General features: G+C 44.6%; 1 protein-coding gene across 1 annotated transcript in view; it reads right to left on the reverse strand.

Moving 5' to 3' along the window:
* adam12a (ADAM metallopeptidase domain 12a) overlaps positions 1-22,767 on the reverse strand; it is a 71,396-nt gene that overhangs the window by 17,339 nt on the left and 31,290 nt on the right. Inside the window, 8 exon segments of the mRNA XM_030078342.1 lie at positions 5,620-5,768; positions 7,970-8,054; positions 9,173-9,342; positions 9,916-9,987; positions 10,666-10,731; positions 15,053-15,251; positions 16,522-16,598; positions 19,679-19,757. Coding sequence (XP_029934202.1) covers positions 5,620-5,768; positions 7,970-8,054; positions 9,173-9,342; positions 9,916-9,987; positions 10,666-10,731; positions 15,053-15,251; positions 16,522-16,598; positions 19,679-19,757 — 897 coding nt within the window.

Raw genomic sequence — 22,767 nt, forward strand, 5'->3', positions numbered from 1 at the left:
GGCTAGTACTGCAGTGCCAGGGCCAGTCGTGGCGGGCATGTCTGTGCCTCATGGCAGCCTGCAGACACTCCAGACAACTGCTCGTCCTGTGGGAGTCTGGTCCACCACCTCAAAAAAGAAATCTCAGTATGGCTCTCTGACCTATGGGCTGGTTCTCATCCTGTGCTGGCTCTCAGAGGCATGAGTGCTGTTCATCCCTGCATGGTTTCTTAAACAGCTCTTTGTTCTGCTCTGTTCCGCTGGGTTGTTTTCCGCCCGGTCTGTTCCATTGCATTCCGGAATCAATTCTTGCCTGTTCTTGTCTCTTTTGTTCGACTCTCACCTAAACTCTACGTCTGACAGTCGGGCCCGATGCTTCAGAAGTATTGCAGATGATGGCTGTGCGTAGCAATCACTGCACCCCAGCCCCAGCAGCAGCCAGGCAGGGCTTTGATGGGTCTGGAGGAGGTCTGGAGATAAGGGCAGAGTCCCACATCTATTATAGGTCCCTATGATCCGCCCCAACACTGTGATAAGACTACACAGATAACGGCTTTCCAACATCGCAGAGCCCTGCTGCTTTGCCCAGGACAAAGCCTTATGTGAACCACTTCTGTGGCAGCTAACTTACATCCCACTGAATCACTGACCAAGTGTACTGCACCATAGCCTTTTGGGGAGGGGTAAAAAGGAAGCCATCAATTAAGACGTGAAACAAACCATTAAAACCATTCCCTGACAGCCTGCATCCACAATGGAATACATTTTGATTGTCTCTGTTTCTTTTGTTCTGTCTCCACCTTTCATTGATTTATTGCACAGTTTTCCAGCCCCACCTTCTCAAACTACCGTCGAGGATTGCAGCTTTTACATTTTTTATTCATGAGATAGAGGACTCTTTGACCAGAGAGCCACCAGTGTGCTGTGGGAGGTCACAGATACAAGGCAGCATCACAGACGCAGCATAATTATCGTGTCCCAGGGGCACAACTGTGCTCTGAAAGGTTGGGGGGTTGGGGGTTTCCTGCATTCTGAGACAACCTCACATGACTCAGTGTAGACCAACTAGCTAGCTGAAATGTGATATGCCTACATGTATTGATGTGAACAGATGTCAATATTTGACTTGGTCACTTATGTGTACTTGCACTGCTTAACAGCTCAAGATGACTGATATTATTCTACCCATAATAATGGGGGTGAATCTAAAGCCTTTCTTCATGCTGCTTTCGTAATGTTACAAGACTTTATTGTATTACAAGGGTTTTCAATCTCGTCCTCAGCGGCCTCCAGACATTTCACATATCTGTTCAATTTTTGGGCAAGCAAATCTGATTTAATTAGTCAAGGCCTTGCTGAGTAGTTCACTAATTAAAGTGTGTTAGCCCAATAACTGAATGAACATGTGGGATCTGTGGGGGTCCCAGTAAAAAATATTCATTTATGGGTTGAATAGTGAGAGAACAACATGATAACACTTCATAAAAAGTATGAGAGGCAAAATAGCAATTCTCAAAATGGGACAGGGGGACATGTACCCCACGCCCCTACAGGAAATCAGGCTACACCCATGTCTTATCCCTACAAACCTGTACTGTTCTAAGTTTTACTTCATGTGTAATTCAGTGCTGCATGGCTCTGCCAAATGACATATATTTACAAACTACCTTTTTAATGACTAGACATTTAAAAATGGTTCCACAAAGTTGCTGTGCCTTATGGTAAAAATATGTATGACTGCCAAGCGATGACTGAATAAGTTTAAACTCGCTCCACTTCATCACTGTCAGAGAGAAATTCTGTGGCCAACGTGTGAAGCTTTTTTCAGCAATTTATGTTCATGCTTTAAGATTTTGTTCAAATTTGCAACAAGGATTAGCTTAATAATTTATCCCTCTGACTGCATTTTTAAGGAAAAGGAGAGAAAAAAAACTGTACACTTAAAATTATGCCTTGTGGCTCTGGACTCGTGCTCTGGTTGCTTATGATTTTGCTGCTGATCATATGACTATTAACAGAAATCCAAACCTTATATGCACCCATTTCATTAGGGATATAAATATTCTTAGGCAAAAGACCCATCTGAATTTTAGCTGAAAATGCTTGGTGCAGTTGTTTAACCCATATTTAGACAGGCCAGGGCTTTCCCCCTGACTTTCCATGTGGTTCAGATCACAGAGAACGCGGGAGGAACCCGTCCAGCACAACCAGTATGTCACATCTTCCCAGCCATAAAACACTGATCAGGCCTATTAAAACACATAACACACTATGGATCAGATCTGCCTTCCTTTCCAAGGACACATCTGCCAAAACACTTTCCAAGGTCCTTGAGAACTTTTTTTTTTTTTTTTTTTTTTTTTTTAGGAAAATAAGAATCGCAAAAATACTGATTGTGACAGTATCTTTATTCAATGCATCTGTCATCACAGTTTTATAGCATTTTTGAAAGAAGCTGATCTCCTTACATCAGTGTGAATAAAAGCAAATGCAACTCTGACTGTGGCAACTTCTCTGAATGTTTCATGCCAGCTTTAGTAATTCAAAACCACAATCAATTCACTACACATTTAATAACAGCTTTGCTTCATTTGTTGCTGTAGAGGCTGAGCTCTGGCTGATCACATTAGGTGATATGATCTGTTTTGGCCTTTGGTGCCTGGCAGTCTGGCCTACACGGGAGATACAGAAGAGTCTTTTCCCATTGATTTCCCTGCGGACCCAATTAAACAAGGCGTGCAAGGGAGTGCCTGCTCTGCAACAGGGCATGGGTCACATTTCCATAGCATGTCTAAGGCTCTGATTCACTTTCTGTGATACGTGGTGATTTTATGACAGGGGAAATGTATGAATGGATGTCTGATGGTAATCCAGCGCCGCGGTCAGCATCTGACTCGGGGCCTGATCTGCAAGGGCATGAACCCTAATGCTGATCTCTAATAAGTCAGTCTGTCTATCAGCAGTTAATTTTTTTGTGAGTGAGTTAGTAGGTGAATGAGCGTGTGTGTGTGTGTCTGTGTGTGTCTTTGGAGAAGTCATCAGCAGCTCAGTCGGTGCACAAGTGTGTCGATCTGTGTGTGTGTTCCTGCGTGTTTTGAGGAGACATAATCTCTAAGGATGAGAGACACCAGCCTGTTCTCATTTAGAGGTAATGGGGGGATAGAAGGATGGATGGATGGGGGGGGGGGCGCTACAATTGGCCGTGACCAATGTGAGCAGGAAACAAGCAGCGCTCTATGCAGATGTGCAGCTGGCTGGCTGGCACTGGGACAGCTTGCAGTTTTACTGCTCTCCTCCCTCCCGGCATAATAATGATGAACTGGATCTCATTATCTCCTCCTCTCCATTCTTGGAGCTACAGCAGGGCCAGGAGAGCTTGATGGGTATCTGTATAACTGTAAGTCTGTCTATGCATATCAATGACAATGAAGAAATTACTTTACGTGATTCAAGTGAAAGATCAATCAAAACAAAAGGTTCTTCTCACTGATTGTCTGTAGGAGAGCTCCACCTGTACTTTCAATCCCGCCGTGCTGTATTTGAATGCAGGGGCTGGTCGGGTAATCAGTGGAGCTTTTGTACCAAACTCATTCGCGTCCTGGCCTTGTGAAGAGGCATTCTGCCTAATCACACCGCGCTTTGAAAAGAGCTGGTCGCCTGCCTGGAAAAACATGGCAGTCGATGCTATAAACAAATAATTGTAGCTGCAGGCTGATGAATAGCATTCAGGTGATTTCAGTAGAGCTTGTGTGTGTGGTCACATGGCTTTTTAAAGCGTGGAACTGTGGGGGTTTGAGCTGGACCCATGGGAGCCTGTGCACTGCCTCAAGCTAAGTGTATGGTGCTGACCTGGAATTAACTGAGGAAACAGCGAGAGGGAATATAGAGTTCCTAAACATCCCTGTTTAAAGACATTGCTTCCCTAATCCTGGATTAATGGGCACAGCAGCAATATGGAGCAATAAGGTGGTGTGCAGGGGATTCGAATAAAAACTAAGACAAGATTATTTCTTTCTTTTGTCAGCTGGAATGGAAAAACAGAGCAGACAGCCTCTCTGGACTGTAGAACAAAATGAGGGAGAATTTATGTCTTTTCCCTTTTTCACACGTCTGCATTTGGTAGGAGCGTTTGGTAAAAGCACATTTTTCACATTTGCTGCTATGACTTGATTCAGATATTTCAAGGCTGGGGTGATAAGCTTTCACTACGTTGCACTGCATAATAGACAGTGTTCAGGGGTGGTTAACTATTTATCTGGAACTGCCAAGAGAATTCCCAACATTAAAGTTGCATGTATGTCAAAGAATAGCATCACTCTAGCTGGCTGTGAGTAAGAGAGAGAGGAAAAGAGTGAGAGAGAGAGAAAGACAGAGACAGAAAAAGACAGAGATGGCGATGGGGCAAAAAATACTTTATTTCTGCTTCAGCAGCTCATTTTTTTCTCTCTCCCTCTTCTGTTGCCCTTTTTTTTAGACCGGCTCTTGACCAGGGATGCCCTCAATCAGTGTTAAATATAATTCTACATCTTACTGCTGTGTTATTTAATAAGTCTATAATCGTGACTAGTGTTACCCTGTTTTTCATGGATCTGGTCCAAGCCAAACACACAGGGATGTTTCCAGGATAAACACCACAGTCTGAGGCTCCCCCAGACTGCTGGAGCTTGGCTGGACAGATCCCTAATATTTCTACCCAGGACATCCATGTCCCTCTGCTCAGCACACAACTTCATGTGAGAGATGGCAATCTACAACAAGGAATTATATAATAAAGACACCACTGTGCTGATGTATTATTAGTGGCAGTTAGATTTTGTAAGCTTATTTTTTGTAATCACAAAGGCATATTTCAATTTTTACGCAAGTGTGAAATCTAAATGAGCAATAACTTATTCAAGCAGATGCTTTTAAAGCTTAAAACTTAGATGGGTCAGGTCCACAGACTAAGGAGCACAGCAAAATTATGTGTCCCAAATGTACGATGCACGCTTTCTGCAAAGGTCCCAGTGGTTCATCCAGGCTATTAGAGATCAGCTGCACAGATTAGAGTCAAAAATGAGTGCAGCTATTCTATTTTTGCCATGTGCTGCAGCAGAACATGTAAACCACTGGCTTCCCATTCAAAATGAGTCATATGGCTTCAGGGCATCAGCGCAGCTGTCGGCTCTGCCATAAACCCAATGGTCCAACGGTTCAATGGCATATTTGCTTGCTGCTCAACTGCCACTAAATTAGCAATGCATAGCATGTGGCGTAATGTTTACATATGATTGCAATCGGGGCTTTTTGAGTGACACTCACTGAATTTGCCAAGAGAGGAAATTGACGCAATGTCAATGATGACCTGACAATGTGATAATGCACTTTGGGTGGTTTTGGAGATAAATGTCATTTGTAAGCCTAACCAACTGGGCCTCGCTGGAGTACAATGAAGCAGTGAGTGGTAATGGACTGTATGTCCTGAGGATGATTAAGTGCATCTAAGCTGAAATACAGTTCTCGCAGCATGGAGATGACTGTCAAGAATGAAGTGTCTGCAACAGGCATCAGCCATATTGTATATCTATTGACTATGGACTGTCAGCTTGGACAGATGCACCCTGAGTTGCATTTTTGAGAATGTTTTCTGTTGCGGCTCACCCGGTGGAGGGGGTCATGATGCAGCCTCCACGATCCACTGTCACCCTGCAGCCACAGCCCCTTTCCGGTGTATCATGGTTCATTCCAAAGTTGTGTCCCAGCTCGTGCGCCAAGGTGACTGCAGCTCCAAGGGGATTATCTGAATGGTCCTGCAAATGGCAAATCATACAAAGTGAGTAAAAAAATTCATCCAGTAGGCACCACTAATGAGAATTTCTTTAAAACACCAATTCACCTCGCCAGAGTCAAATCTAATTCCTCTTCAGGTTATTAATTATTCCAATATATTTCTGCTTATGATGCTGAGGAGTCTGCCATAATGAAATTTATTCCACTTAGAATTATGTTGCAGCAAACAATAACTAATTAAAAACAGCCATTTATGATTACATACTCTATGAGGAAAATAACAAATAATAAAAAATTTATAGCAAGCCAGATTACTGTTCCCCACAGGACTCACTGGAGAAACATTATTCAAAACAAGTGTGTGTAATTGCATATTGCCAAGATTAAACAAACAATGTTGTTGGATCTGTGCTTATCAGAGCGTTTCCCCTGTTCAACGTTGTGGCACTGAAATGAGAAATGAAACAACAGACTGTGGGCTGTCACCTTCAGCTTGCTCGGCAGACTTTGACAGAACCAGATGTGCTGCTCTGTCCTCACACACACAGAGACGAGCCTCCGCAGAGCGAAAGCGACTTCCTCACACAATAACAGGTTGAATGACAGACATAAACGGCTGAGAAGCCCGCAGAAGACAGGTTGACAGTCAATCGAGAAAGACACCGAGAAAGACCAACAGAAATGCTGCGTGACCAGACATCATAAGAGGACACAGGCGGTGCAAAGGAAGGTGCATTCGCACTTTGTGTGAGAGCTTTTGCGAGCCGAGATGCTGAGATTTCCTGCAAGGTGTGTAAAACATGAACACATGAAAGGCCGGATAAATAATGTAGTGACAGTAGCTATCAACTCCTCGTGGATGCATCATCGCGCGTAAGAGAGCACACACGGCCACCGGAGTCTTCAGTGCTTGTACATTATTTAGCAGCGCTGTCTACGTCAAGCTCCGACTGATGAACTGCTCAGCTGGGGGCTTTTGAATGCAGCGGTCACCAGCTGTCAACACTCGCCGGGATCCAGCTGTGCAGCCTGAAATTATGCAAAAAACTCTAATTTTATTTCCTGGAATGCTCAGACACCTTCGGCGAGGGCACTGCGAGCCGCATTGTCTTTTTGCTTTCGTTTAACCTGTAGCGTGAATGTAACATACTTAATATTGGTAAATGGAAACTCCAGATGGTTACTGACTGGATGCTGAAGATCTATCTACCTCAAAAAATAACACTGAGACCCACAGGGGAAGTCAGCTAATGAGTTCAAAGGGACTCTGTAAATGAAGGGATCAACTGGGACAACAGCGACATGATTACCCCAGCAGAAGAGCCTGTGGTTGGACGCAAATCCTTCATGTGCATGACCTGGTGTATATGTGTATGTAGGGCTATGTTATAATGGCCATATCCCCACTTTACCATATGGGGGGACAAGAGCTAAGAACCATCTGGGGACTGGCTGTAAACCTGACCACGAGCCAGTGAGGCCCCAAGAAAAATACAGCCACTCAAAGAGAGAGAGAGCGGGAGAGAGAGAAAATATAAAATAATAGCATGACTTACACTAATACAACATGACTTGTGCGCAGAGTATAGTGTTCCAGTGCTATAACGGGTGATCATTTACAACGCGGCCCTGCATTTTCATTCAAGCTGCGATATACGTCCTCATAGTCACTCGTTTGTTGCACCTCGTTAAAACGCACAGGTTTCCACTCGTGTAAGCGATACACGCTCTGATTTATCAGCGAAAGGAGGAGCGTGCGCGTACGGCGTTCACCTACTGAGCTCACACTCACACGGCCTTCCTGGAAACAGACTCACTAATGTGCGTGCCCTGAAGTAAATAAGAGTTAATATCAACTCAGAAATCCTCAGCTGAACCCCTACAGGAGACACTCGGGGGAGAAACATGAGCGCATTATGTCAGACAGGAGGGAGTGTGCCAAGAGCGAAGCAAAGAGGGGGGTGGAGAAGAGAGGAGGGGAAGAGAGGAGAGGACAGGAGGAGGAATGAGAGAAAAGGGAGAAGAGGAGGAGAAAGTAGGTCAATTAAAGCCACATTTCACAGAATCTTCAATAAAGCGGGCGATTGTCTTGTCTCATTTCTGTACGTCTCCAACACCCAGAAAACAATTTCATCTGTGCTCCTCGATTACAGCCTGGGCTAAAGGTGTGTTCGTGTGCCCGTGAGCATGCGTGGATTTTGCAGCACTTTGGCTTACTCACCATGACGATGCCGCCCGACTGCTCCGCTGTGCACATGCTCATGATGGGTGCCATGCCAATGGTGGTGCCCTGGAAATATACCCCGCTGGGGGAGGGGTGGAGGTCAGTGCCACGGAGAATTTTAGCGCAGCCATCAACACACATTTTCACACTTCATCTGTCACTGATTTTAACTGGAAAAAGAGATGGAATTGTATTTGCAAAAACAGCACATATGGCAGCTAGTAGTGGTATAGACTGACCAGGGGATTTGGTGATTTACTGAATAGGAAGGTTGCATATGAGCAGAAGACAGATTAACATGAAAAATCCTGCACTGAAAAAATCCTGTCTCTGCCTCCCTCTTCCTCCAGACCTTTCCTGGTAATTTTCTCTTACATGATAATTCTTTTGTCACAAGCACATTCTAAGGTCTCTGTGGCCCCTGAACCCATTCTGCACAATTAGTTGCTGGTAATTTAGGAGAGCTAAGAATTTAGGCTCTTCAATTGCAGCCATTACAAGTGACTCTAAACAAGACATTCAATTAAATGCTGAAAATTTGAAAGGTCTATGAGATAGAGGGCCTTATCTCTTACCATTCTGTCAAGCAAAAGACTAAAGTTACTGCCTTTAGAGTCATTTAAAATCCACTCCACAACATTTTCATCCAAATAAATGTCAGTTTTATGCTAACACAACAGCGACTCAGCCAGTACAAAGCTTTTACATTTGCCATTCACAAAACTCTTTGTGAGGTGTGTCTTTCACGGGAATAATCCTCTGGTGTAAAAGAAGTGATGAGTTTTACAGCTGCCAGAGTGATGTGTTTGGAATAAATACAATAAAGACCTGGGAAAGTTAGTGCGAACAGCGATAACCACCATGGCTGAAAATAACAGGAAATCCGTGGCTGAACATCAACAGAAAATCCAAGAAACAACACATAACAGTGCTGGCCACTTTGTTTGACTGACATTTCTGGAAAGAGTCATGCACACACACAGAGGCGATGAGCACTTAGCACCAAATAAGTTGCCAAAAGTGAAAACAAAGTAGTTCAAGGCAATGCAAAAAAAAAACTTCCTCACAGGTTCCTGCTTCAAAAAGTAGCAAAATCTTTTAAATTCAATTATTTTGTAAGTATAAATCAAATGATGGAGATGTCCTACTGGAATAAAACTCTTTCCCACGACCACTGCAGTGCATTCTGTATGGACCTACCTGACGAGCTGAGCGTTGTCATGAGGCCTCTGAGGCAGCAGCTTGACCTTCCTCCAGTCCAGGAACTCGTGCAGGGTGGTGAAGGGGTCCTGGGTGACGGGACACTTGTCAGCATCACTCCACACCTCCAGGCCCACCAGAGCCACCCGGATATTCAAGGCCCGGTAAAACTGGTGGTGGAGAAGAGGGGAAATTGGCAATAAAGAAAGACAGAAAGATAGACAGAGAATAAAATCTATCCCTCCCTGAGAGGGGATTTAGTGTTTGACGTGAGACTTGATTCCTGGGCTGCGGTGATGGCTCAGTGGTTGAGGCAGCATGTCATGAAGTCATGCTGTGTTTGTGTTGCGGGCTTCAGTTAGGCTTGTGACCCGTCACATGTATTTGCCACTGCCTCACCGACACCTTCTCTGTTACACTATCTAGTAAAGCTCAACCGTCATGAAATAATCCTTTAAAAATGAGAAGGGGCTCTGAACGGATTCTTAAACACTCTTCACCAAACTTACGACTTCTTGTATCGATAAATCATCTTTGTCTTCTGTTTTATGACAGCTCCGTCCATTGCATATTACATTATAGTGACATCTTCACAACATTTCGCCGCAGAGTTATGGAATTGATCATCCCTTCATAATCCAATCAGGCTCTCTTTGCAGGTCGGTTAATTCTAAACAGGCTTGATGTGACCTCTAATAAATCACATTCCAACACCACGCTCCCTCTGTTGATTTGATTGTTACCTTGTCCACGTAATTGGCGATCTCAGCCAGCCGCTGCTTGACCTTCTCCATGTCCTTGCCTTGTTTCTGGAACTGAACAACACAGAATACACAGAGCGAAAGTACTGAGAGTAAGAGGTAATCCATGCTCTTGAATGTTTATCATCATCAAAGGCTTCGGGACATATTAACATTGTATCGACTCTAGAAATTTCTTCAAAGAGTAGAGGGTGTCCTGGAGCTACGGTGCAATCACTGTCATGTTAATTCCGTTGCCGCCTCTGCTTCAGCTGCTATCATCAAAGAGCTCCTCAGTGGAGCTTAGGCTGAAGAGATAACCTCAACCACCTTGTCATCTATCCAGCATTTATTCCCCCAATGAGCCTAAGACCATGGCATGTGACATTGACCTATATATCTGGTGTCAGTGAGGAACACAGTATTCTCTCAGACCTCTTTAAAGGCCTTAAGTCTGCGATCTAAGATTATGCAGAATGCTCATAAAGGAGCTGACGTGGAAAAGGTCTCATCTGTGAGTCAAATGGTCAAACGCTCTATCCAGAGGGATGCAGCTGGGGCTGCTGTTGCTGGTGAGCTAAACGGATGAGTGAGTAGACACATCGGAGGTGATAACAAGGCAGGGGCAGCTCCATCTTAGCTGTGTCTTCAGGGGGTTGGAGGGGCAAGCTGCGCATGTGACCTCTGAACCTCGTTCCTGTGGCAGCTAGCAGCAAAGTGGAAAGAGGTCGAGACCTGCCGACCTCTGCCTACCTCTCTGTTGTCAGCCACGATGATCAGCTCCACGTACTTGGTTGTAGTCTGGGCATGCCGTTTATGCTGTGAAGAGGCAGACAGGAGCAAGAGGGGGAGGAAGTGGACAGGGAGTAGACAGGTGTGAAGGAGAACGCGAGAAGTTATTGAGGAGGGGAGGGATGAAGTGACAAAGAAACAAAAAGTGCAATAAATGGAGGGAGGCGGGAGACAAAGTGATAAACCAAGAGAGATAGAAGGGGCAAGAGGTTGATAGGGAGGCGAGAGGGAGGGAAGGACGTCAAGAGGACATAGTTTACCACGACTTTCTGGAAAGGGCAGCCTAAATTTAGCATGTGGGCACTCAATATGGCTTTACACCTGAACCACGCACTCCACACAAGAGGCAACAGCACTGAGCAGCAGCACCAAACAATCAGCGAGGCTTCCTGTCCACCTCAATAAGATTAGCCAAGGTTACATGGACCTCCAATTGCACTCCACAGGAGCCAGCTTATTAACTAATAAATCACTGCTTTTGGATGCTGCGGCTTGTAGTATTGGCAGCGATGCAACACAGTAAAAAAAACACCTGCATCCCCCATCGTACCCCCCCACCGCCTTTTTCTCCACACTAACAAAAGAGTACCCGACATCCCCTGAGCTTATGCCAAAAACTGATTTATGTGATGGCTTGACAGTGTGTTTAACAGCACATTTTGACAGCGGGCGCTGGGTTAGTGGGTATGGAGATGACATCGATGTTGGGCCTGTCTCTGGCTGTGGAGCAGATGCCGCTCTCGTGCTGCGTGTGGGCAGCAACTCGGGCTGGAAAACACTTTCACAGCGTGCCAAGCCAGCGGAGTGTCTGTTGAACACCTGAACACACAAGCATCACACATATGTACACACACATGCACCGTCTTAGGCCTTGCGTTATCCTGCTGGCTAAGGGTTCTGCCTTCACACCATGCCCCCCTTTCAACCTGAGCCTCTTTATCCTCTCTAACCTGGCAGCCTGGGTCCTCTCTGCTCTTATCTGCCTCCTCCACAGATAAGCCCGGACAGGCAACTCTGCTCTAAATGCACCCCACGGCGATTTCAGAGTCACCCGGCGGCCGCTAGAGAGGACACACACACTATGTTCAGTCAACTCAGTAAGAGAATAGCATCCCCATTTTTGAAAAGAATCACCGTCAAGTGAGCTGTGATCATTTCCATGCACAGTGACTCTAGAAGTGTGAGGTCTGACTTTGAAGACACAATGAAGTGCAAATGACTTCTCGCCTTTTCCAGCCAACTTTCCATGCACTTACTGGAAAACGGTGAATATTTATTGGTGGCTACATCACACACCAGTAAGTGTACATACAGATTTCAACCGTTAATATCCCAGATTTTCAAACAGTTCCTTGCTATCCCGACTCCTTTCAAAGCGATTCAAGTGGCGACAGCATAAACAAAGTATTATCCATCTCAGTGTCCCCGCTTCCCCCGCTTCCCGCTTGCCACACGTTTGGTCCACTGTGGCGCCAGTCATGGAGTAATGGAGGTGCCGAAGGAGGCCAGTGGTCCCTACAATTTTTAATGCAGGATAGAATCCAGTTCCTCTGAGTCATTTTCCATGTCTGTTACAGTCCACCTCCTGCCACTTCTGAACATTTTGTTATTTTCTTGATGTTTTGTTTCAACCAGAAATACGGTGAATTACAAAGGGAGTACACTTTAGGAATGCAACTGCAGATCATATGTTAGTTTGGACCCCACGATGGACAGTCACACACACAGTCCCTGTCATCGTATCTCTGTCCTGTTCTCCATTTAGCACTCATCATCCACGGGCAAAGTCTGCCAACACACTTCTTTATCTTGGGCGCCGGGAGCAGGGTGCATCTCGGCTTATCAAGGCAGCAGCAGTACACCTCAGCGCCCCTGTGTAACATGCTGAGGTGAGTACGCTCGCATGCCACCGAGTGCAAGCAAATCAGACGCCTTTCATTCTCCCTTTTCAACCGCGCACCTTCACATTGCTCACGACAAGCTCACTTAGTGCTCCCTCAACAGCTGACAACTCACATTTTTTAAAACATCCTTCACTTTCTTCGCCTTTATCTCTTTTCTTTTATGCACGTTTGGGACGATTGCATTTGACCACCTTCACCTACACAGTATCTCTGTCTTTGCAGAGCTAATTTCCCCCCCTCAGCTCTGACATCTCTTAGATAGTGGTAGGAGGGGCTGGGACGCAGGGTCTTAATTGAATGAAAGGGGGCAATGTCATCAGATAAAAATGCAGTGAAAGGCATAGAAAATAAATCTCTTACCCAAGAGAATTAAACCATATTTTTCTCATTGGTATAAATCATCAGACTGAGCCTCTCACTCCCTCTTCCGTTGTCTTGTTCCCCCTCGCTTTCTGTCAGGCGGGCCCTGCTGCATTGTGCTGTTGTCAGGGTGTGTTAGCTCATGCTGAATCATTGCAGCCCTCTTAACACTAATCCATTTCACATATCCCAGACATCACCATTCAACAGAGACAATGGCTGCCATCTTATCCCAGCTCTATATTTGTCAATAAGAATACACATGCGTTAAAACCATGATAATACATGAGAGAAACCCAATTACCATGTGAATAAAAATAAAAAGTAATGGTGTGGAAGGATAAGATCTTATGTGTTTGACATGTTACACTGAAACACAGTTTCACTCTCAGTATGCCCTCAATCAAATAATGAAACAATTGCAAACAATCACTTTTAAAGGAATGCTCCAACCATTTTCACCTCTGTACGTCCAGTGGTTTGGTTCCTATGGGTAGCATTTCCTGTTAGCTTAGCATAAATACTTGAGAGTTATGAGAGTTATGAGCCTAGCTCCATCAAGAATAAATAAATAAATAAAACAAACCTTGCAACCACTAAACTGTCTCAGTTACATAATGTATCATGTGTATTTGAAATACACGTCTTGGAATTTTTTTTTTTTTTTAACAAGAGTCCTTTCAAGAGAAGTTAAATGGTGGAACAGTAACTGCTGAACTCATTTATCCCTCCACCTATTGCAGTGATCTGTGCACCACTGAAGGTATGTCATGGGATGACAGCCACTCAAAAGGAACAACTGACTTTATGCATGCACTGTTTTTGTGAATAAGGTATGCGTTATGCATGTACTGATTTTTTGTGTGTGTGTGTGTGTGTGTGTTTCACAAGAGGGTGCAGCGGTATGGTTTCTCTTTTCTCCCACAGACGTCAAATATTTATGCGAAGCTGACACAAAATGCTACCCATAGGAACCGAACCACTGCATGTACAGAGGTGAAAATGGCATTGAACATCTTGTCTCAGTCTAGGTAAGTCAGAAAAAGGGGATTTTGTCCAAAACGTTGGTGCATTCCATTAAGGATATGCGACATGTGTAGTGCATTACAGTGAAATAGTGTCACTTACCCTCCTTGTGAGTCCTTGTACTTCTGTATCATCTCTTACACCACCCTATCTCTTCATGTCTCTTTGTATTGAGCTGATAAATCAAGTGTGTTCGTCCACTCCCACTATCCCTCACCAGTCAGATAGAGATCAGTAGAGTCTGTGTTTTCCAGTTATCAGCGGTCATCATCTTTAAAGGCCTATTCCCTCTATGGATAGTGACTCCCCAGGGCCTGCACCCTCTTCAATGATTTATCCTCATACTAAGTGGGACAGTAAGGGACTATAGACAGGGAGGGGTGGGGGGCTGTCGCGGGTGTGGTTTCAACATGGAAATGTGTTTAATTCTGGATGAGGAGGTCTTTCTAGAGGCATGATGAATGGGCCTGTAGTCTGAACTCACTCTCAGAGCAAACACTGTCACTTAACAACCGAGGTACTTTTCACCGCCGTTAACCGCTACTCTCCATGCACTCCAAATCGCTAATGGATATGGTTAGATCAGATGGAATGAATTGAGGGAATAATTCAAAAAATAGTAGCTTGTTTAAAATACAGCATGCCACTTACCACTATCTACATTGTAAGTGATGACTGTAAGAAGGGCTGAGGTGAGCAGTCTGTCTTATCTGATCAGATATCCAACCCCATATCATCACTGTACTGTCAGTATCCAGCTAAAAGGATAACCAAATAAACTTGCCAACCCCATATTTTCAAGACTGAATAAAAAGCGCAACTAAAAAGATTAGAATTGTGAGTCTGTTTGATCAAGGATTATTTATTGTTGATGAAAAGGTCAACCAAGGTGGCAAAATTTGGTTCTTTATCTGTTAAAGAGACAAACTTAAAGAAACTTTGGGTACCTTTTCAAAGAAATAAGGCTTAAAAAAAGATAGTCTCCCTGCAGTGTTGTCCCTATAGCTGTACTTTGATTTTAAGTGAAGGTAAAAGACATAAAACTTAACGATCCTTACCCTTGTGCTGAAAGACCTGAATAGGCTGCTGTCGGCCTGGTTCAGGCTGTGTTCAGTGGGATGGGATATGTTGAAATTGTGGCCACAAGTGCCGGGAGTGAGGTTGAGGTGTTCGGCTCTGTAGACCCAGTGAGTCCCATTGTTGTGATCAGCAGATGGTTCCAGTACATAGGATCTGTTTTCAAGCGAGATGAAGCCCCTGGGAAGAGAGGAATAGGCTCCATGGAAAGATCGTACTGAGGTTACTCAGAGGTTACACGAGATGCCAAGTCACATATGGGTTCACATCATTTTCAGCTTTATCAGGACGGAAGGATTTATTTTTTCAAAATTCAAACGCTGGGATTGTTTTGTCCTGAAGAGGATATTCAACCTATAAAACTAGTGAGAATGAATGCTCTGTCATTATCGATTTACATTTTGATTTGGCTGAACTGCATGTGAAGTGACCCAAATCCTGATGATACACTGACATCATGATATTACCAGAGAAGGTCATGTATAATCACATGAGATAGAGTACTGGGATAGTCGATATCATGCTTTGTATTAAAGGCATATTCCACTTGGATTAGCACTTGAAATAAGGTTCTTACCAAGTGGCAGGCTTTCATCTTAACAAGTTGGATCTACTCATTTGCTCAATTGAAAAGGCTTCTGTTTCTCTTTGGTAACGTCTCTTATGTTTTAAAAAAGGGATCTGTGACATCCGCTTACGGTGAGTCCAGCCAGAGTCAGAAATTTTAGAAAACACAATTCACAACCACATGAACTCACATTAAACCCCCCAAAGCCAGAGCACTGCCAACCCAAACCCAAAGCAATTTGTCTTGGTGTGCAGGCCAAAGCAACGTAGCTCTTGTCAAACGAGTTCTCTGCATCTGCCTCTCTGAAGACAGGTTGCAGGAGAAACAAAATCAGTATATAAATAAATAAATAATTACATTAAAAAAAAAAAAAAAAAAAAAAAAAAAAAGACCAAGGTCAAGAACCAGGGCTTCACAATCAGCTGAATCACTCCTTGGAGGGTGCAGACTTTTGGCCGGCTTGTGAAAACATTCCTGGTGTTGTCCAGTGATATTACTGCAATCATTACTCCTGCCCGACATCTGCAAACAGCTCATTTCTAACCCCGAACCTCCTCACTTGTCCAAAGTCTTAGAGTATGTCAGGTTTACTACTTTTCATCACTATATATTATGTTGGCTTATTAATGTAGAGGCATTCATTATTTACTGAGTTACGTCTACATGTTACTGTGTTCACTCTCTCTAACCGTAGTGGCAGGAGGAGCTGTTAAAGACTCGGGATGCCTTTGCTGTGGGCTATCTAACTGCTTTGGTAGCTGATCAGTGATGCATGGCGGTGCATTAGAGCAAGGGTAATGTCATGATAAAAATGAAAGTGAGGATGATGAGTTAACTCCCCGCAGCCTGTGCCCGCGGTCCCTGCCAAGCAGATACACTCACCTAAGCCCAGCGCAGGTACTGAGGCTGACATCCGAGTTGGCATGACTCTCCACCTTACCGTGGTAGTAGCAGTTTACCTGAGGGAATACAAACAAAAAGGCTTCTGGATTTAAAAAATACAGACAGGGAGACTGGGACCAGTGTGGAGGAAAAAGGGCGCAGTCAAAACAAAGTTCAACAACAGCAGTCCTGGCTGATAACTGTGAAATATGAGCAAATTAACTCTCAGGGAATAGTCTCTGGCAGGGTTAGCGGTGACCACTGCTGCTCATCACCACAGGATAACGAAGGCTGAAATCTGTGTGGAGTTTCAGATTTCCCAGTGCAATCTATGGTTGATAATGTGTTCCCAGTACCCGTTCTCATGGACCACCTGCCAAGCTGTAGTAGGGGAGTAAAAAAAGGTGTGTTAAGCCAATGTTTGTTGAACCAGGCGTGGAAGTAAAAGGGCGGGGAGGAAGTGTCTGGTTTGGAGTGAAAACAGCCGTTTTGCTACAACTAGAAAGCCTCACTCAGGTGGGGTCTGACGGACGGCCCCTCTCTGCCACCCTGCTCTGCAAAACAAGGAAATGTGAGTTTTCCAGCCCAATTTCGCTGCCTCTGAATATAGAGTGAAGGCAGTAAATTTCAATGACTGGCCTCCTTCAAGGTGGCTAACCTCCAGTGGCTGCAGATTTTGCATGTTCAGCGTCTGTATGAGTTTCTGGTGTAACAGAGGATCCTTGCTCAGTCTTGCATCACAGCACTCATTCTGCCATACAACTACATCCCAGTTAACAACTTTTCACTCTCTGACATCTGCTCTTTTCGTACGTATTCGGAGGACATTTGTGGAGTGGACTCAAGTTCTAGAAATTTTGAGTCCGTGCGGACATTTCCCATACCTGTGCTTCGAGGTATACAGACACAGGGCAATCCATTATATGAAAACCCATTACATGAAATATGAAAATTCAGTGCAGTGGGGAGGAGCAGTTTTGGATTTAATGCACTAGAGTTAATGCTACCACCTCATGTTTCTTTGATGAGATCATGACTGTGATGCATCGATATGAAGGATATGAATAGACTTTTTGTTTCTACGCTTTCTGCAGGAACTAATGAGAATGGAAAGTGCTTACTCCTTCATACTCTGGAATAAGGAAGATTAATATCTAATACCTGGATTACCGTGGGAGACAACCAGAGGTGTTATTATAACATTGTTTATCATAGCTATGCATGCATTATTCCGATGTGATTCTTTGATGTCAATACTAATAATTCAAATTCCTCATTTAAGGCTTTTTTTTTGCAGTATGTGGCACTCATATTCACTACATTATATGCAGACTCAGATTAAGAGGAAAGGGAAAAGACTTAAAGCAGACAAATAAAACCGGGGAGGGGTGACTCATGACAGAGTCACTCCCAGCAGTACCTTGCCTCTGACACACGACTGAACCCTCTAGATCCCTTCCCCAGAGCTAATATCTCAGTCTCCTCCCTGCCGGCAGGACAAATAAATTAACTATGGATCCCTCTCACGAAATCTGTTTTTTTCCAGTAAAGAGCTTCCCATGAGGAACTGGTTCTAGTCATGAGAGAGGAATGAGAGGAGTGATGGGGGTAAAGGGAGGTCCATTTCTTCCCAAGATAATAAGCAGAAGTTGTGCAGGTAAATGGGGCTACAGGCAAACCTTGCAGTGCAAGGCACCCGACTGTCCATGCATTTATCCAATTATTCATCCACCCATCCATCCATCCGTGCCATTTGCTCACTAGCTAAGCTGTGCACTCTCAGCAGAGCCCACCCTGGCCTGACCTGCTACAACTCCCTCATTGTCTTCATGCTCTGGAATGGCAGCAATTCTGCTGAGCTGGCCAAGCCCAGCCAGAGATGGTCCAGCTCAGTCCCACTGCAGCCTCAACACAACACTCTCAGTGGAAAATATTGTTCATTTTACTGTGTGGGTTGAACATTATTGAATTACATTAATCTCTTCCATTGTGGATTTCAGTTATAAGTAGGCCAAGCGTTTTGTGCACCGACCTCACAGGCTGTCTATAATTATGCTTTCTGGGTATCTGAACCAAAATGAGACATCTAATTGCTTTCCAAATTGCGGATGACCAAATCCCTAAAATCAGGCGAGCAGGTGGAAGATTTGAGGCACTGCATGGGAAAGGCACAGCACAAAAAGCACTTAAAATTCATTCATTGTAACGATCAGTAATTTTGTTGCCTAACAGCACTGCCTCCTCTCAAAGCTGAGGATGAACATCCAGGCCAAAGTTATATGGAGCCAGACCAAGCGTGGCTGTGCAAATGATACACTCTGTTAGTTTCTCCTTTGCTAATAATCCATCAGCATTCACACATCTCACTTGCTGCCAAAGAGCTGGCACTGCGCTAATAAAGACCAATAGTGCCAGAGACCTTGCTGGGACTGTGGTCAGCAGCTGTGTACCTCTCTATCCAAACCTTCCACGATGGCATTAGGATCTTGATCTGGAGTTAAATGTTGTGAGAGGAGTATAACAAGTCATTGGTGACAGCGTTAACATGTGTACTTTAGATAGAGTGCAATTTTAATTAAGTACAAGGCTCATAAATGCAATGAGAGGTGCTGAATATTTTACAGTCAGTTACGTCTGAAGCGCACTTAGTTGTTGACTAATTCAATATTTTCTTGAGGTTCACATAACAAACCATTTTTTTTGGAATGGTTTTAAGCTTTATCCATTATAAAAGACCTGAGCTGTTCCATAAAACTTAAGCGTCTGTTTTCTGACCTCTGTGCGCCTTTTATTTCATCAAATATGAATCCGTGAGCGCAGGAAGCAAAGGACGAAAATGGGTCCACTCACCTACACACACTTCTTTATGCGCAAGACTGCCCAATTCCAGGCGGTTTAAAAGTTGGTCTAACTGCTACATCAATATTTCTTTACTTCCTCACTGACCCAAAATAGAAGCACAATGAAGCAGAACTCGACACGAAAATGAGTTCAACGCAAGGCCAGGCTTCATAAAAGCTGCTGGCATGATGAGAAGGAGGAAAACACGCTCTCAAGATAATACGTTTATTGTGTCAGTGTTGACATGACAAAAAAAAACAAAAAAAAAAAAACTGAAAATAAAAACCATTTGATGCGGTTTGAAAACATAGCCTACCGTGAAGTTGTAAGAGCCTGTGACTGCGCTGCCATCTTCCAGGTAATGGGTTTCTGTATAGTGACTTGCAAACAGCCCCCTAGAATGGATAAACAAAGACAACAGACGGTCAGAAGTGACCCTAAGGGGGTTAGTTCATCCAAACAATCAATCACAGTGTCTTAAGCCGTTCCACCATTGCCAGACCTGCATGGTAGATAAATAGTGTGGCCAAGTGTGACGTGATTTAAAACCTAACCCTGCCTTAGGAGAGCTTAAATTGAATTGAGCAGCTGTAGGCGATACACGATGGCTCTATGCGAGAAAATGGATAAGGCCCCAAGCTAACTGTGACGTATTCTATTAAACCGCTCTCATACTGCATGCTTGCACCATGAAGAGGCATTCGATATCAATCTATATCTCAATCCGTGTGACATGGCGGATTAATAATTAGATTACACAGTATAGACAATAGCCATAAATAAACAGATGGACGTAATAGCATGATCTGCTAAGGGGATGTACAGACACACACCGTATTCGATATGCAACAGAAAATAAATCATTTTTAAGGCGCAGACTGGAATCAATTAACACAATAAAAAGACTCTGTGAGGGCACCAAGTGATCCGTTTACAGTGTACATGTGGCAAGCGAAATAAATCAATACAGCATCTCTGTCGCAGGCAAACGCAGGGATGCTGCACTGCTCTCTCTCTCTCTCTCTCTCTTCTCCTTCCTCCTTGTCTAAGAATTGGTGAACGGATAGCATAAATTCAGGGGGTCACTACAATGTTGGCTGCCCTTCTCTTCACCTATTAAGGTTAGCTCTCTCTGGCACAGGGCCCTGGCAGAAAGATGGACAGCCGGTTGGGCTAGGGTGGCGGTGCCGAGGGGGTGGGGGCGGGGCGGGCGGATCAACGGCAGGGAGACCTCCAGAAATGAGCTGAGATTAGACAAACAACAGGGACCCCTGATGGGTTGATTATTACAGCATGTGCATGAGCGTGTGTGTTTGTGTACATGTGATTGGGACGAGAGCGTGAGCCGAGCTGAGCCCGTGGATGCATGCGCCTGTGCCTGCGCACGCATGTGTCCGAGCGCACACTGCGAATGCGCCTGGATGTACTGTATTACACCGCAGGACGCCAGCAGATGGTTTGCTGGTGCTAATCCACCACAGAGGAAAAAACCTTAGCAGGCAGCTGGATTCTCTTACTGACCTCACCGCTGACAACCCAGCTGGGAGTGTCAGCTGTAACAACCCGGCGGGGGGTGGAGAGGGGGGAGGTTGGTTTATTTTGTTTGGGACTTGTCAGCATGAGACACAATGTTTCTCCGCCCTCCAGTTCTCATGGTCCGCAACGGAGCCAAAGACCTGGTAATAATCACCGGATCAAAGCGAGGCCACGGAGAGTGGAGAGCCAAATAAAATGATGTGTTTCTGCAGTCTTAATTAGGTCTGCACTCTTGGTCGGACAGACAACCTCAACATCTGCCCACAACAGATAAATGTGGATTCAGTGTGTGTGTGTGTGTGTGTGTGTGTGTGTGCGTGCGCGCGTGTGTATCTGCCTCACTGCCTGCTTGCCTGCATCATTCTGAGGACATGTGGGTACAAATGTGTGTTTGCGTGTGCATGCATCCATGTGCCATCCATATGTTAGGTTTAGGTTTATTTGCGGCTGCTGCTCTCTTATTCACAGTGACTCTCAGTGAGTGTGGCTTTGTGTCTTGCTCAAGGGCACCATGGAAGGACAAATGGCTGCAGGGAATGAACACAGGATGGTCTCTGTAACTGCCGAGGTAATCAGCTGTCTGATCCAGTCTCAGTGGATTAACAACAAAGATGGGCATCATGACAATAGAGAGACAATGACAAGCTCTAATCAATGTGTTAAAAGATAGATTTTTCAACATGGGATGAGTTAAAATGATGATACCAATTATTTATTAAAATGGTACAGATTCTAACTCATTTTACTTAGCATTTACAATAATATATTACCTTATATGTGCTGACACACTGTATATACTGATACATCAGCTAATGCTGCATTCACTTGAACTCAACTCAGACCTCAAAATTTGCTTTTGTAAATTTCCGACCTGCAGCAATTCGGTGTTCACTCAGGAATAATAGATGTTCTTTTCTTTGCTATTCCTCATACTTTCTTCTTCTTGTGAACATTCATTTGCTCCAAGCTGACACCGTGAACACCATGTTGTCGCAGGTTAGAAAATTACAAGGCGGCTATTCAGAGGTCTGAACATCTATCTGCTGTGAGTTTCTTGTTGTCAGAATGGACATTTATAATGGCTTTTGAGGCCAAACACAGATGCCCTGCTGGATTATGTTGAAGGCTGGCAAGAAGCTGCGGCAGAGTGATAAGTTTCTTGTCACTAAAGCAGGGAGGCTGTGCTATGTGCAGAAATAAATGACGAGTATCAACATTTTAATATGGCCTGAATAACACCGACCTTATCCTTCACCTGAGAATTTCCATCAGACACACAAATAAAGAGAAACCATGTCAACACAGAAACTCCAGAGAATAATTTCTGACAGAGAGCAGATACATGTCAGGTATGACCTATACAGAGAGACAGAAACACACACACACACACACACACACACACACACACACACACACACACACACACACACACACACACACACAAAGACAAGCTGCCACTAAGGTCATCCGGCCAATGCGTCTCTGCTGGTCGACAAACCACCAGCCAAGTACATCGTGTATCTAATTCCACTAGTTGCCTGCCCTGCACGGCAGTGGCAGAAAGCTGTTTATCAATCAGCAGGAAGTTAATGAGGCGCGGGGGAGGGGGGTCGCGCTCCCCATTTAAAATGCATTACCCACAGGACAGGCCTCCAGCAGGGCTCCGTCTGACTGACAGGGAGACGGCGACAAGGAAAAAGGCACTAATAGTCAAGACGCCGGCACCACACTCAACACTGTTACTGCCGAGAACCTGTCCCTCGTCTAGGCAGCCTGACAGCCAAACAGCACTCAGCCTCAGCACCGCTACCACTGAAACAACAGGAAGGGGATATGGAGGAGGATGGTGCTATTGTGGTATGTACCTTA

Source organism: Myripristis murdjan, chromosome 19 (genome assembly GCF_902150065.1).
Source record: "Myripristis murdjan chromosome 19, fMyrMur1.1, whole genome shotgun sequence".
NCBI lineage: Eukaryota > Metazoa > Chordata > Actinopteri > Holocentriformes > Holocentridae > Myripristis > Myripristis murdjan.